Source organism: Belonocnema kinseyi, chromosome 8, assembly GCF_010883055.1.
Source record: "Belonocnema kinseyi isolate 2016_QV_RU_SX_M_011 chromosome 8, B_treatae_v1, whole genome shotgun sequence".
NCBI classification, from domain to species: domain Eukaryota; kingdom Metazoa; phylum Arthropoda; class Insecta; order Hymenoptera; family Cynipidae; genus Belonocnema; species Belonocnema kinseyi.
The window spans coordinates 54,073,826-54,090,566 of record NC_046664.1 but is presented as its reverse complement, the minus strand read 5'-3'; the positions used below and the strand labels follow the sequence as shown (position 1 = coordinate 54,090,566).

General features: G+C 24.2%; 1 protein-coding gene across 2 annotated transcripts in view; it reads right to left on the bottom strand.

Annotated features, from left to right (window-relative positions):
- The window catches only part of LOC117178236 (E3 ubiquitin-protein ligase RNF25), a 27,900-nt gene that overhangs the window by 1,025 nt on the left and 10,134 nt on the right, over window positions 1-16,741 (bottom strand). For both annotated transcript variants that reach the window (XM_033369563.1, XM_033369564.1), the window contains exon 5: window positions 11,484-11,783. In XM_033369563.1, coding sequence (XP_033225454.1) covers window positions 11,484-11,783 — 300 coding nt within the window. The remainder of the gene's footprint in view (window positions 1-11,483; window positions 11,784-16,741) is intronic.

The window sequence follows — 16,741 nt, the reverse complement described above, 5'->3', positions numbered from 1 at the left end:
TTTAAAGTCACATATACAGAGCTCGGATTGATTTAACAATCGGCGAATCTCAACTATCAGCTGTTTATGTTTTGTTTTACTTTTGTACAGTTTGTCATAAAAATAGAACCATTTTATTTAACATAATTTTACATTTTTAAATTATTTTACAATATGCACTAGTGTTTATTTGTGCATACTCCTTTGATATTACCTGATTACTTGATTAGTTTTTACTTTTGGCGCCGGTGAACTGTATTATAAATCGGATCTGAGACTCTCGCTACAGCCCGCGCGCAAGTCGCCTAGCTCCTATCGGCTTAAGACGTTAATAATTTCTGGAATATCAATTCGATTGGACTAAAATTTTCCAGAACACTACTTTGTACTGTTGTTGACAACTTTCTTGCTGAAAGTTTTTCGTTGCTCAAAATTCGCTCGATAAACGAAACGCTGCAAGTTAGAGAAGTCCGATAAGCGCCAGGCCCCAGAAAAAAATTAACAACAATTTTTCTTAAATAAATTTTGAAGGTCCTTTTGCTCTATCAGTCGAAGGACATTTTGAACTACATTCTGTGAAAATTTTATTGAAAAATCCTGAAAATTGACTGACTGAGCACGAGTTGAAGTTGAAAACAAATTAAAATTGATTTTTCCAGAAAAGCCAGTTTTTTGGCTTTAATTAGAAAAATAAAAAAGCTACAACTTTTTGCCTGAGGGGAAAAAAATGCGCAATGAAATTCTACATCTAGATATAGTTTTTAAAAATTAAAATACGAAAATGCTTTTGAAAACTTACAGGGGCCTCCCCACTCCCGGCGAAATAAGTTTATGTGCCCTTCTTCGATCCGGCAGCTCAATTAATTATTTAAAGGAATCTGTTATATCATCAGAGATGGTACTTTACCAACCGTAGACAACCCTTCAAAGCATGAAGGCAGAAAATCTACACAATATCGATCAAGTTAAGAATCTTCAATAACAGAAAATGCTTAACGTCTAATCAGACTAAATGGAAAATAATATTTCAAATTAAAATTAAAATTATTCCTTGAAAAAAAGATCATACTTTTCTCACTCCATTGGGAATGATACGCGAATGGAGTATAATCTTTCTTTCAAGAAATACTTTTAATTTTAATTTGAAATATTATTTTCCATCTAGTCTGAATAGACGTTAAGCATTTTCTGTTATTGAAGATTCTTAACTTGATCGATATTGTGTAGGTTTTCTGCCTTCATGGTTTGGAGGGTTGTCTACGGTTGGTAAAGTACCATCTCTGATGATATAACAGATTCCTTTAAATAATTACTTGTACCATTAACACCTACCTAAAAATTAGCGTTATTTTCTTGAATTAAGAGTTCTTATTCTAATCCCTCTAATAGCTTAATTGGAAAAGCACCTGACCGAAAATCAGAAGTTTTGTGGTTCGTTTCCCAATGTATTGAAAAAAGAGTATGATCTTTTTTTCAAGAAATAATTTTAATTTCAAATAAATTAATTTCCCAGTAAAAGAGACGTATTTTCAAAACAAAAAAATTTAAGGTAAACGCCCCAGTAATCGTGAATTATGTCTTCAGGCCTCACAGACCGGTTCCTATATCTCCTATTGTATCCTACATTCAATTAAGGTCCCTTAACTACCCTATTTTAGTCAGACACTTTGAAACGACAACAAAATCAGAGAATTTCAGTAAGGAGTAATTTTGAAAAGTCACCATTAGTCACTTTTCCCAATAAAAAAAAGATCACATTAGTCAATTTTCATGCAGTAAATTAATTCATGGATTAATCACTATTCATTTAAGGTCTATACCTGTTTTTGAATTATCTTGAAGTCTTTGAAATATTTCAGGGTATTTAGGAAGATTCCGAGAAATTTGTAATAATTTCAATAATTGAAGGAATTTTAAAGATTTTAGGAAAAAGTTTAAAGGTTTTATAAGATTTCCGAGGATTTCAATAATTTTAAGATATTTTAAAACTCTCAATGTTTTCTAATACATTTTCCATGATTTGAAAAAAATGTATCATTGAATTTCACGGGATATTATAATATTTTAGTGGATTTTAAAGAATTTATTCATGAGAAGTTAGGTATTTTGTAGGGTTTTAACCGTTAAAGGGCACATTTCCGTAAAATTACATCAAAAGCATACTGGGTGTTAGGAACCCAAGAGTATTAACACATGTGCTGTGCCGACGGTATTGTATAGTTTTTTACAAGAAAATCAAATAATGATGTTTAATCTATCTGGTTTTAGTAGAAAAAGGCTGCATAACAGTTTTTGAAATTTAAAGTAGTTAAAAAAATCCTTTTTCGAAAAAAAATTAAAAAGTGATTTCTTTCACTCTAAAATTCATAACTTTTTAAGTTTTTGATATTTTTACTTAAAATTTTACTTGGACACTTCCGAGATATGGCGCTTCAAAAATAAAATTAGTCTTATAGTATTCGTTCCAAAGAAGGTATTTATTAAAAAAAATAAAAGCTTGAATTCAATGAAAAATGAAACACCGTACTTTGCGTTATTAAACGATTTTATTGATCTTAAACTGCGTATCAAAATTATAAAAATCAAAATTATGTGCAAATGACATAGAAAAATAGGTTTTCATGTCATTTGTTAATCTGGCGTCATATGCTCCATTTTCTTGAATTTGTTACGTTTTTGTAAAGCGCAAATAAGTCGCTGGGTGTTCTACACCCAGTATGCCCTTTAAGGGTTTAAGATTTAAGAGGTATGGAATTCACCCTTAATTCTTATTAATTTACCCTAAATTCTTTGGAATTCTCTTGAATTTGATTAATTCTCTTCAATTTGATGAATTCACTTTAATTTGTTTAATTTACTTGCATTTCTCTAAATTTACTCTATTCTACTTAAGGGAGTGGATTTTTTTTTTTTTAATGTTGAAAAGTTTTAATTTAATTAATCCTGAGGATAAATTGATAAAATCATTAAAGGATTTGAAATATTTTACGTATTTTTTTTTCAAATTCTTTGGCATTTTCAAGAGCTTTATACAATTTTTAAGGAGCTTGAAGGATTTTGAATAGCTTAGGTTATTTTAAAAGATTGCAAAGGTATTGTAAAAGATTCTCAGGCGTTTTCAAGAGATTTAAACAATTTCAAGGGATTTCCAAAAGGTATTCTTTCGAAGATTTCAAAATATTTCTAAATATTTTTTGCAATTAATTCGAAATTGGCCCTGAATTCTTATTAATGTATCCTAAGACCTTTTAAATTCTTTTGAATTTTTCTAAATTCACCCAATTCTACCCAATTTAATCAATTTTCCATATTTTTAAATTGTTTTCAATTCTCTCGATTGCTTTTTAAATTCAACTTGTTTTTTAATGAATTTAATTTAATTCTTCTCATTTCTTTTAAATTTATCTGAATTCACTCAAAATTGATTGTAATACATCAAATTTTTGTCGATTCTTAGAATTATTCCATTTCAATTGAATTATTTGGAATTTAACTTGAATTGTTTTGTAATCATTAGTCACTTCTTGTGTTAGAAAGTAGTAAGATTTCAGAGATTTAAAATTCTTTGGAATTCGCCCTGAATTCTTTTTAATTCTTTGGAATTTTATAGAATTCTAAATTCACTCAATTCTACTTAATTAAGTGACTTTTTTTGAATTTTTAAAAGTTTTTATTTCATTGATCCTAAAGTCCGCACCTTGAATCCTTAGGCATTTAATCAAATTCTTTGAATTACTTTTAGTTCTTCTTCAAAATTACTGAATTTAATGAAGTTTTTTTCATATTTTCAAATTGTTTTAAATTCATTTAATTTTCTTTTAATTCACAAATTTTTATGAATTTTATCAAATTCTTCTCTTTTATCTTATATTCCTTCAAATTCATTCCAGTTTTACGGAAACCAATGGAATTTTTAAATAGTTTTTTTCATTAATTTCAATTCTTATGAATATAATTTGAAATATTCTGAAATTTTCTGAATATATCCTGAATTCGTCACCCTTTTACTGTCAAAAAAGTACCCTATGAGCGTGCCAAAAAGTACCCTTTGGTCCCTATATTTTATCCCATAGGGATAAAATTTCTAAATATCTAAATTTACAAAAAGATTTTTTATGCTGTAGAATAGTTTTAATAAATATAAAAATTAGATAATGATAAGTTTAACGTATAATGCTTAAAAAGAAGATATTAATTATTATATTATTATATTAATAATTAATATATTATTTTTACTTAATTTTTCTTCGAATGTTTTCATCTAATTATTAAAACAATTCTACACCATAAACAATCTTCTTGGAAATTTAAATATGGCAATCATAATTTTTCACTTTTGAAACTGAGCCTCTTAAACATTTATAATTTTACTTATAACTATTACAAATATCAATAATTCTTTACAGAACTTCTACATAACAACAATGGAAAATAATTTTACACTTTTTTTAAAATTCATTCTAATATAATTTTAATTTTAATAATTGAGTCCAAAAAATGACATGGAATTTCGCTTTTAATTCGTGAATTTGTATGATACTCTTTTGAATTCTTATCTCATATATTGATTTTATCTGACATTAAACGATGTTTACATTTTCAACCTATTTTTTTTTAATATTTAACCAAATGGTAAAATTGTCAAGCCAATAAGACGATTTTTTTCGAAAAGTGGAATTTTTAACAAAAAAAGTTCGTTTTCAATTACGAAAGATAAATTTTCTACCAAGAAAGGTGACTTTTCTACCATAAAAGATTAATTTTTTGTCCGAAAGTATGCATTTATAACAGCATAGTTGAATTTTCGATAAAAAATGATGACTTTAAAAAAATAGTTAAATTTTGAACAAAAGAGTTTAATTTCTAACAAAATAGTTGAATTTTCAGCATACAAATATGAATTTTCAACCAAATGCTCAAATTTTCAAGCCAATTTTTTTAGAAGACAGTTGAATTTTCATTAATGAAAGTTATTTTTCAAAGAAAGATAACTTTTCTACCATAAAATATGAATTTTCAACAAAAAAGTAAAGTTTTTTAATGAAAGAATCGAATATTTTAGAAAACAGTGAGCTTTTAAATCGGAAAAAGATGATTTATTAACATAAAGGATCATTTTCAATCAAAAAACAAAATACTTGAGTTTTCAAAAAATATTTCAATTTTCGAAAAATTCATAAATTCTCAACGAAATAGTATAATTTTTTAACAAAAAGACATGTGTTTTCCAAATAGTTCAATCTTCAGAGAAAAATGAAATTGAAACCAAGAAAATTAACTTTATTAAAAAAAAAAATAGATAAATTCTTAAAGCAAAAGGTAATAATTGATATTGCAACTAAAAGGATTTTCATTTTAATTTAAGAAAAGTTGGATTTTTCACCAAAAACGAATTTTTATTTAAGAAAGAAAAAAACTTTAAACCACATTGTGGAACTTTTAAGCCAAAAGGACGAATGTTCTACAAAACAGTTGCATTTTATACCGAAGTGGTTGGAATTTCAACTCAAAAAGATGAATTTCCAAAAAAAAGGTCAAATTTTCAAACAGAAAAGATTAAACTTCAATCAAAGACAGATGCATTTTCAAGCAAAAAAAATTTCATTCTAAAAAAAGTAGTTGAACTTTTAGTCAAATAGTCGAATTTTCAAAAAACAAAAAAAGATGAGTTCTCAACAAAAAATGTAATAGATGATATTTCAACCAAGAAGTTTATAATTTTAAATCAAAACATTGTTTAGTTCGTCTAAATAAAACAAATGTTCAACAAAATATGTTAGTCCTTAGCATAAACAGATTAATTTTTAATGAAAAATGTAATTTTATATAAAAAGTAATAATTTTAAATAAAAAAGAGTGGAATTTCCAAACAAAACAGATTTTTTAACCAATAAATAAACGAAAATTTAATCAAATTATTCAATTTTCCAGCCAAAAAGACAAATTTTCTACCATTTTCTAAAAAGGAGTATTTTTAACATTAAACTTTAACTGATTGGTTAAAAATGAATCTATTTTGATCCAAAATTTTCAACAAGCAATATTAATTTTCTACCCAAAAAGATGACTTTTCAACAGAATACATAAAGTGTCTTCCAAATAGTTACATTTTTAATATATACAACATACAGGATATAGTTTCAATCAAAATGGAATAGGTGAATTTTCTGATAAAAACTCTGAAAAAAAATTACTTTGAATAAAAAAAAGCGAATTTTTAACAAAACTGTTTAATTTTCGATCAAAAAGATTATTGTTCTACCAAAGAAGACGTATTTTTGACAAAATAAATGAATTTTCAACAAATTTATTTAATTTTAATGCCAAAAAGACAAATGATCTGCAAAAAAAAGTTTAATTTTCAAGCAAATAGTCTAATTTACTACAAAATTGTTGAAATCTTAAGCCAAAAGAATTAATTTTCTACGTAACAGTTGTATTTTTAACATAAAAGTTCATTTAAAAGCAAATAGTTAAATTTTCAACATAAAATGACCAATCCTTAATAAACAAATTCGACTCGACCAAAAAACATGATTTCTCAACGAAGCATATAACAGTTGATATTTCAATTAAATAATTTAATTTTTAAACAAAAAGGATACATTTTTAACTAACTAGTTAAATTTTTAACTGAAAAAGATACATTTTTTATCCAAAATAGAATAGTTTAATTTTAAGTTTGAAAAAATTTATTTTTAACGAAACGTGAACAAAATTTTCATCAAATTAGTTAAATTTTCAACCAAAGAGATGAACCTTCAACTAAAAAAAACTTTAACTAAATAATATTTTTTTTGATAAAAAACGTAACGTTATTTCCAATAAAAACACTTTAAACTTGAAACTGCTCAACAATGAAGGCTTTAAATTTGAGACTTTTTAAATTTAAATAGGAAATTATTCAATTTTTAATAATTCAGACTTCACAGCCAAAATGCTCTCGAAACAGGGAAAATAGGGTGAATTTTTACGGAAATATTAATAAAATTAATATAAATACAATATTGAGTCCAATTTTCTACCAAAAGTCGAATTTTAAACAGAAGAGTTGAGTTTATAAATTAAAAAGTCGAATGGTTTGGAAAACAGTTGACTTCTGAGCCTTACAGATTGATTTTCAAATAAATAGTTGAATTAGGTAAAAAAATTCAATCAAATCAAATTCAAGCAGAAATACGAAAATTTAACCAAATAGTTATATTTTCAAGCCACAAAGACGAATTTTTCTAATGACACTTAAATTATCAAGATGAAAAGTTGAATTTTCTACAAAAAAAAAAGATTATTTCTTACGCAAAAAGATGAATTTTTAACCAAATAATTGCATTTTCAACCAAATATTTGCACTTTTAATAAAAAGAGACAATTTTTCGACAAAACAGTAGAATTTTCGACCAAAAAAACTGAATTTGCAACATATAATTGAATTTTCCATCTACGAAGATGAATTTTCAAAATAAATAATCTAATTTTCAAACAAACAAGATTAAACTTTAACCAAATAGTTCAATTTTCAAGCCAAAAATACGACTTTTTAAAAAACAGTTAAATTATCAACCTGAAAAGTTTAGTTTTCAAAAAATAGAGCGTTTTCAACTAAGAAAGATGAAATTTTAACCAAACAGTTAAATTTAAAAAAAATTATTATGAGTCAGTAGCATTACAGGGTTGCCGTTTTAATCGACGAAATAAATTCCCGGTCATTTCCTGGTTTTTTCCCGGTTCACAAACATTTTTCAGTCAATGAAATTAAAAAATGGAACACTAAAGCTAAAAAAATGTCCACTTCAGGTAATAAAAACTGAGATGCAAATGAAAGCACTTAAAATGAAACTGTTAAATTTTAAAATTTTTTAATTGAGATTTAAAAGTTTTTAATTAAAAAATGTTGTATTCAAATGCTCAATAATTTACGCGTATAAAATTAAAGACGCTATAATTTTTCAATATAAAAAAATATAAATCCACGTTATCATATTCAATGCTCTAAATTAAAACTCAATCAACGAACTTTAAAATTTTCAAAATTATATAATTTTAAGGAATTTTAAGCTAGAAACGTCAAATATTGAAAAATTGCAAAAATTTTAACTGAGCACTTCTGAAATTAGAAATTCAATTATTTTCTTTTTGAATAGTTTAAGCATCCTTGGAAAGCTTCAAAATCTTGAAAAATCTAGAAATTGTTTTAAATTTGTTTTATATTTCAAATTATTTTGGACATTTTTTCAGAACTTCTAAATATTTGTCAAAATAGATTGAATTTTTTCTACAATTTTCAGAAAATCCTGCAAGTTTTATAAAATTTCTTTACAATTTGGATGTATAAATAATAATTGAACATTTATTACTTGTAGGCGAAATTTGAGTAATTTAAGAGATATGTAGAAGTTTTGACAAGATTCAAATTTAATGTAAAACTTGAAATGATAGCCTGATATAAAACAAAATATACCTTTTCGCACATTTTAAACCAAAAAGTTAGATTCTTTTCAAGAATTGTGAGATGCTTCAAAAGAATAAAAAAATTTTCTTAAGATTCATAGGAAAATTAAAAATAATTTTTCATTTTGAAACATTATTTTAAGAGAATGTCTAAAAAGTTTTTCAAAGATTTAAACAAAATTTTCAAAAAAAATTCTAGAAGATTTTAAGAAAACTTTCTCAAATTTGCATGATCATTTTTAACCTTTTTAAACCTCCTAAATACCTCTTAAAATTACTTACATTTTTTCTACAAATGTTCATTTATAAATTATACATCAAAATTTAAAAATTTTATATACAAATTAAGCAATTTTAAAATACAACAAGTAAAATTGTAACGTTCAAAGTTTAAAAGCTTTTAGAAATTTTAACGATTCCAGGTTTTCTATGCCAAACAATTCAGTTAAAGATTCTTCAATTTTAAATGTTTGCTTTCAATTTACTTGTCTTAAATAAAAATTCGAATATTGCTAAATATTCAATAATTAATTTTTTTTTATTAGAAATTTGAAATTGAATCGGTTAAAAATTGAATATTTTAGACTGAAACAATATTTAAAATTGGTTTAAAATCCTTTAATTAAGAATATATTATCCTGAAGTTATTATTAAGTTGAAAATAGTTTATAAACTTTCAGTCACACGTTCACGTTTGTTTAATAACTAAGACTTTCAAATTGAAACCGTTTAAGTTTTAACGTTACAATCTGAAAATTCTTAAATTTTACAGCGATTTAAAATCGTTTTGTCAAATCGTTTTTGTTCACTTTTTATTACTTAAAGTAGAGATAAATTTAAAAAATGTATTTATTTATTAAAGAAAAATGTTTTTTATCGAAAATTTTCATCATCTGAGGCTTTTATTTGTTTTAGTCTTCAAGAAAAGATTTTAAAAATCTTTGAATTTAAAATGTACGCTTAAAAATAAAAATTTTAAATGGACAATTCTTTAAGTAAAAAAAAATTTGAATTACGCATTGTAGGCTAAATTATAGCATAATTGAAAAACGTAGAAATTTAAGTAATTATTTTAATACTGTTGAAATCGAACGTGGACAGACTTTTCTTTTATAAATTTGTAAAATTCCCGGTCAAAAGAGATGAATTTTTCATCAAAATAAAAAAAATATTTTTAACTTTTATAACTAAATAGTTAAAGTTGAATGTCAAAACGAGTAATTTTTTAAAAGAGGGTTAAATTTTCAAAAAAAAAAAAACTGTCAACTGTTTAAAACTGTCTTGTAGAAAATTGATCCCTCTAGCTTGAAAAACCAACAATTTGGTCAACATTTTATTTATTTCTTGGCTGAAAAGTCTTTTTTGTTCGAAAACTCCACTCTTCTTAATTTAACATTATTATTTGTAATAAAATTACATTTTTCATTCAGAATTTACTTTTGTTGCTCAAAAATTAATCCGCTTTGATTAAGGGTTCAATCATTTTCTTAAAATTTTGTATTTATTATTTATTTTTCATGAATTGAACTGTTTTTAATTTAAAGTTAAAAACTTTTTGGTTGAAATATCAACTATTACGTTTTTTGTTAAGAAGTCACCTTTTTGGTTGAATATTCAGCTGATTAATTAAAAATTCAACTACTTTATTGAATATTAATTTTTTGCTTAAAAATGCAACTGTTTGAAAATTTTACCATTTTGTTGAAAATTCATCATTTTTGGGTTGGAAATTCAACCAATTCGGTAGAAACTTCAACTGCCTTGTAGAAAATTTGTCTTTTTAGCTTGAAAATTCAACAATTTGGTTAACATTTTTTTCTTTCTTAACTGAAAAGTCTTTTTTGTTTGAAAACTCATCTCTTCTTAATTTAAAATTATTTTTTAAAATGAAATTACATTTTGCATTCACAATTCACTTTTGTTGGTTAGAAATTAATCTGATTTAGTTATTAAGGGTTGAATCATTTTATTAAAATTTTTTGTTTTTTTATGAATTGAATTGTTTTTAATTTAAACTTAAAAACTTTTTGGTTGAAATATCAACTATTATATTTTTTGTTAAGAAGTCATCTTTTTGGTTGAATATTCAACTGATTGATAAAAATGCAACTGTTTGAAAATTTGACCACTTTGTTGAAAATTCATCACTTTTGGGTTGGAAATCCAACCAATTCGGTAGAAAATTCAACTATCTTGTAGAAAAGTCATATTTTTAGCTTGAAAATTGAACAATGTGGTTCAGTTTTTGTTTTCTTTCTTGACTGAAAAATCGTTTTTCGTGAAAAATTCAACTGTTCTTGATCTAAAATAAAATGCTTTCAGTTGGAATATTAATTATTACATTCTTTTTACCTTTTATGGTTGAAAATTCATCATTTTTCTAAAAATTTGGTTAAAAAAAAACATTTCTTTTGTTAAAAATTACACTATTTCGTAGAATATTTATTTATTTTTTAAAAAGTCAACGATTCTGTTAAAAAGTAATATTTTTTGTAGAAAATTCAGCTACTTGGTTGAAGATTAAACTACTTGGTTAAGAATTAATCTATTTTGTTGAAAATACAATATTTTTCCTTGGAATATTAGCAATTTTATGCATTTTAATTTGACTTTAATATTAGCACCTGCATTAATTTTATTTTAAAGAATTTATTTTCCTTTTTTTTCGTAAAGAGTGTCCTTATTTTTTACTTTGAAGCTCGATATCTCTAAAAAGATATTTTTGATTTACAACAAAGAATTGATTTATCTTTCTTTCAGATCTACAAAATTAGCCAATAAATCGTTTACGAAATATTTTAAATTGCTATTATCAAAAAGAATATTTTTCAAAGCGTATTTTTTTCTAATGTCTTGAATTTCTGTTTATGATTCTTAAAAAATGAATCAAAATCCTGTAAAAAGGTGGACAAGGGCTAAATTGGGTCAAAATTTTCAATTTAAATTTTTCAGGGGATATTTTCTTTTTATTTGCGAGGAAAATAGGAGAAAAAAGTGTATTGGGTAAAAAAGGGAACGGACTATGTTTCCTGAATTAAGTGAAAAATAAGTCTTACCACTTGGGCTGCCTGATCCGAAAAAGTGTTTAAACTGGGGCCAGGTGGACTCAATTCTTCTGCAGCTGAAACAGATTCGTCTTCTGTTCGAACTAGCATTTTAACTCCCTCAGCTTCCAAATCGATGATACCTCCTCGTTTTTGCTGGTGGAGGTATAAAACTGTCATTTTTTTCTGAAGTTCTCGCAATTCTTCTGTTAATGAAAACTCTGTATCTTTCTCGGCCTCAACTGGAGGTGGCGCCGAATTTAATTTACCAAAGTCACAGCTAATTGGCTCTCGACATACGGGACAGATTGGCTGTTGAAAAAAAAAAAGATTTTCAATTTTTAATTTAAGGAGAACAGCTTTTTTAAAATTAAATCTGCCCTTCTTAAATTATTAATTAATAATAATATTCTTTCAAATAATTCATTCACTTTGTCCACATTGAATTAACTAATTTTGAAAGTTTTTAATTAGAAAGCAAATTATTTTCAAAGTTTTCAAAATTATTGAACTATCAAGGTTCTCAATATTGAAAATTCTTCAATTTTGAACTGTGAAAATCACAGTAATTTTCTTTGCACAAATCAAATCTTTTAGTAAAAATAAATTGTCCAAACACTTCGAACGTGATTTAACATCTTCAAAATTTCTATAATTTCAATTTTTAATTTTAATTTTGAATGCGCAATCCTAAAAGAATTTAATTTTTGAGGTTTTGAAATACAAGTTTTTTTTGCTTCAAAGGCTTGAATTAAAAAATGTTTGGTTTTAAATTATTGAAGGTTTCCAATTGCAAATTTCACAATTTTAAAGTTTCAAATTAAAACATTAATAATGACAAAAATATTTTGCTGTTTAATATTTAAAAATTGAAGAATTGCATATTGTTTTTAAAATTCTTTAAAATTGTAAAATATAAAATTGAAGGACTTGATAGTTGCACAATTTTAAGTTTAAAGGTTTTAATAATTGAACAATTTTGAATTAAATGCTTCCAAAGAAACTCAAAGTAATGAAAAATTAAGAAAACAATTTGTTTAATTCGAGATTTAAAAATGAGAACATTTTGAAAGCTGGCATTAAAAATTTAATTACTTTTTATTTGAAAGTATTTCAAGATACTGAAAATTTCAAATTCAACTGGAAAAGAAAAACAATTTTCACTGGAAAAGCTATTGTGCATTTTAAACATTGGAATCATACTATAGCAATCTTGTTTATATCCTTTAATTATTTATTTTTTTTTTTAGTGTAATATATTAAAATTGTCCGATTTTAGAATAATTTTTAATTTTGAAAAGTATAATTAACAGTTTTTAAATTATTAATTTTTTTAAAATAATGGAAAATTTAAAGGTTTGAGTATAAAGAATTAACATCACAATGATTGGTAATTAAATTTTTGTTTTATTTTAAATAAAGTTCGGATTCGTTTAATTTTTAACTTTCCGTAGCAGAAAATGTTCAATTCTTCAAATTTCCCATTTAAAATTGCTATATGTTTGAAACTATTTTTTTTATAATAATAATTCAATCTTAAAGATTTAAAATTGACAATTTTCCCATTTTTATCGGTGAAATGGCCGTAAATTTATTTTTTGATCTTAGGAAAATACGCCTAATCAATTTTAATTTTAAATTATAATTTTCTTATACAATAACAATAGTAAATTCTAAAAATTTTAAAGCTTTGTCTTAACAACATTCAATTTCGTTTTTAAATTCGAATTTCAATCACTTCGAATTGAAAATTAATTAAAGTCAAAAGTTTTCAATTTTCAACTATTTAATTTTGAACTTTTTTAATTAGATTTAATACAATTTCAACGTTTTGAAATTATCCTATTTAAACATTTTAAATCTGCAATCATTCAATTTCCATATTCTTCCATTAAAAATAAAATTGTTCAATTTTGAATCACAAATGTTACAATTTCAACTTCTTTCTAATAAAATCGTCCAACTTTCAAAACTTTAGTCTGAAAATTTTCAATTTTGAGTGCTTCTAATTTAAAAATTTTCAATTTCAAACACTCTCAATTTCAAATTATTCGTTTTCAATTAGAAATTCTAGATTATTAATTCTTTCAAAAATAAATTAAACTTATTATTTGAAGTTTGTTAAATAATGCATAGTGTCAGAAAAATTTTGAAGTATTAAAAATGAATTTGAATGTTTATTTAAAATGTTATTTATCATAACATAAATAATAAAAATTCCTGTTTATATAACGCAGACTTCACAGTCTTTTCTTATTTTTTCATTTTCCACTTAAATTCAAACTGAATAAATATAATACAATAAGAAAATCCAACTATTTTTTATGAGAGTTCATTCTTTCAGCTTGAAAAGTCTTATATTAAATTTTTTGTTACAAATTTTAGTATTTGGTTCAAAATTTGCTTACTTTGTTGAAAATCAATTGTTTTGTTGAAAATTCAACAATTTTATTGAATTATCCTTTCATAGTTGTCTACAACATTTTTTTTAATGAAAATTTTTAATATTTTGCGGAATATATATATATTTTTTTAATTATTCTCTTTTTATATAAATTTCATATTTTTCGATAAAAATGCAACTTTGTAGTTATAAATTAATCTGATTTGGTTAAAAATGAACTTTTTTATTGATAATTGAACTGTTTTGTAGAAAATTCGTATTTTTTGTTTGAAAATTAAGCAGTTTGGTAGAAAAATAATGTGTTCTTTTTTAATTCGTCTTTTTTTGGCAGACACTCAATTTTCTTTCTTAAAAGTGCAACTGTCTGGTTGAAAATTAATCTATTTTAATTGAGAATTTAAGCATTTTGTTTGGAAATTTATTTTTATTGGTTTAGTTCAATTGTTTTTTATTCTAAATTAAAATCTCTTTTGTTGTAATATAAACTATACAATTTTTCGTTGAAAAATCATCTATTTAGGTTGCAAATTCAACACTTTGGTTGAAAGTTGAAATACTTTCTTAAAAGTTGAACTACTTTCTCAAAACTTCTTTTTTTGTTGTTGTTGAGAATTCATAATTTTACTTGAAAATACTTTTTTCCCCTAAAAATTCATTTTTTAACTGAAAGTTTAACTTTTTTGTTAAAAAGAATCAAATGATTCTGGATGGCCGTTTAAACCGACGAAATAAATTCCCGGGCATTTCCTGGTTTCTCCCGGTTCGCAAACATTTTTCACGGTTAATGAAATTTAAAAAATGGAACACTTAAGCTAAAAAAATTTCCACTTGAGGTAATAAAAACTCAGCTGCAAATGAAAGCACTCAAAGTGGAATTGCTAAGTTTTGAACTCTTAAAATTGAAATTTAAAAGTTTTTCATTAAAAAATGTATTCAAATGCTCGATAATTTACGCGTATAAAATGAAAGGCACTAACATTTTTCAATATAAAAAAAATATAAATCCACGTTATCATTTTCAATGCTCTAAATTAAAAAATCAATCAACGAACTTTAAAATTTTCAAAATGATATAATTTTAAGGAATTTTAAGCTAGAAACATTAAATATTGAGAAATTGAAAATTTTTTAACTGAACACTTCTTAAATTAGAAATTCAATTCTTTTCTTTTTAAATAGTTTAGACATCCTTGGATACCTTCGAAATTTTATTTAAAAATCTTCAGAAATCTAGAAGTTGTTTTAAATTTGTTTTAAATTTAAAATTATTTTGGAAATTTTTCAGATCTTGTAAATATCTGTTAAAATAAATTGAATTTTTTCTACAATTTTCAGAAAATCCTGAAAATTTTAGAAAATTCCTTCGCAATTTGGATGTATAAATAACAATTGAACATTTATTATTTGTAGCCGTAATTTGAGTAATTTTAAGAGATATGCAAGAGTTTTGACAAGATTCAAACTTAATGTAAAACTTGAAATGATAGCCTGATATAAAACAAAATGTACATTTTCGCACATTTTAAACCAAAAAATTAGATTCTTTTGAAGAATTGTGAAAGGCTTCAAAAGAATACAAAAAAATTCTTAAGATTCATAGGAAAATTAAAAATAATTTTTCATTTTAAAACATTATTTTAAGAGAATATTTAAAAAGTTTTTCAAAGATTTCAACAAAATTTTCAAAAAAGATTCTAGAAGATTTTAAGAAGACTTTCTAAAATTTGCATGATAATTTTTTATCTTTTTAAAACTCCTAAGTATCTCTTAAAATTACTTAAATTTTTTCTACAAAGTTTCATTTGTAAATAATATATCAAAATTTAAAAAATTCACTCACAAATTAAGCCTTTTTCAAATACAACAATTAAAATGGTAATGTTCAAAGTTTAAAGGCTCTTCGAAATTTTAACGATTTTGTTCACTTTTTATTACTTAAAGGAAAAATAAATTAAAAAAATTTGTTTATTTATTAAATAAAAATGTTTTTTATCAAAAATTTTTAACATCAAAGGCATTTATTCTTTATTTGCTTAAGTCTTTAAGAAAGCATTAAGAAATTCTTTAAATTAAAAATGTAAGCTTAGAAATAAAAGTTTTAAATGAAAAATTTTTAGAGTAAGAAAATGTTGAATTGCACATTGTAAGGTAAATAATAGCATAATTGAAAAACATAAAAATTCATCTAATTATTTAAAAACTGTTGAAATCGACCGTCGACAAAATATTCTTCTACAAATTTGTAAAATTCCCAGGCAAAAAAAAATTCACTGTCATTTCCCGGTTTTTCCCGGTCTCAAAAAATTCCCGGTTTCCCGATCCAGCGGCCACCCTGTGATTCATTTTAAATGAGCTTTTTTATTGAAAATTCGACAATTTAATATAGAATTCAACTGTCTGGTACAAAATGAACTGATATTTAAAAAATTCGTTTTTTCATTAAAAATTAATTCAGCTCAATGAAAACATGACTACTTCATTCTAGTTATTTTTGTTTAGTTTAAGAATTCAAACATTTAGTTAAAAATGATTAGAAAAGAAAAAAATATACACTGAAAATTAATCAAATAAAACTTGGACTAACATCACTTTGGTGTTTTGTTGTCAAATTTAACAATTTGGTTGAAAATTCAACTGTTTTATTACAAACTTATATTTTTTATTTGAAAACTCATCTTTGTAGATATCAAATTAATCTTTCTGGTTAAAAATTCAACTGTTTGGGTCTAAAATTAATCTGGTTTGGTCGAGGATTCAATTATTTTGTTGGAAATTAATATATTTCATGTTTTTTTGACGATTTATCTACTTTGTTCGAAATTGGCCCTTTCTGGTTTAATACAACTGCTTTTTTTTGGGGGGGGGG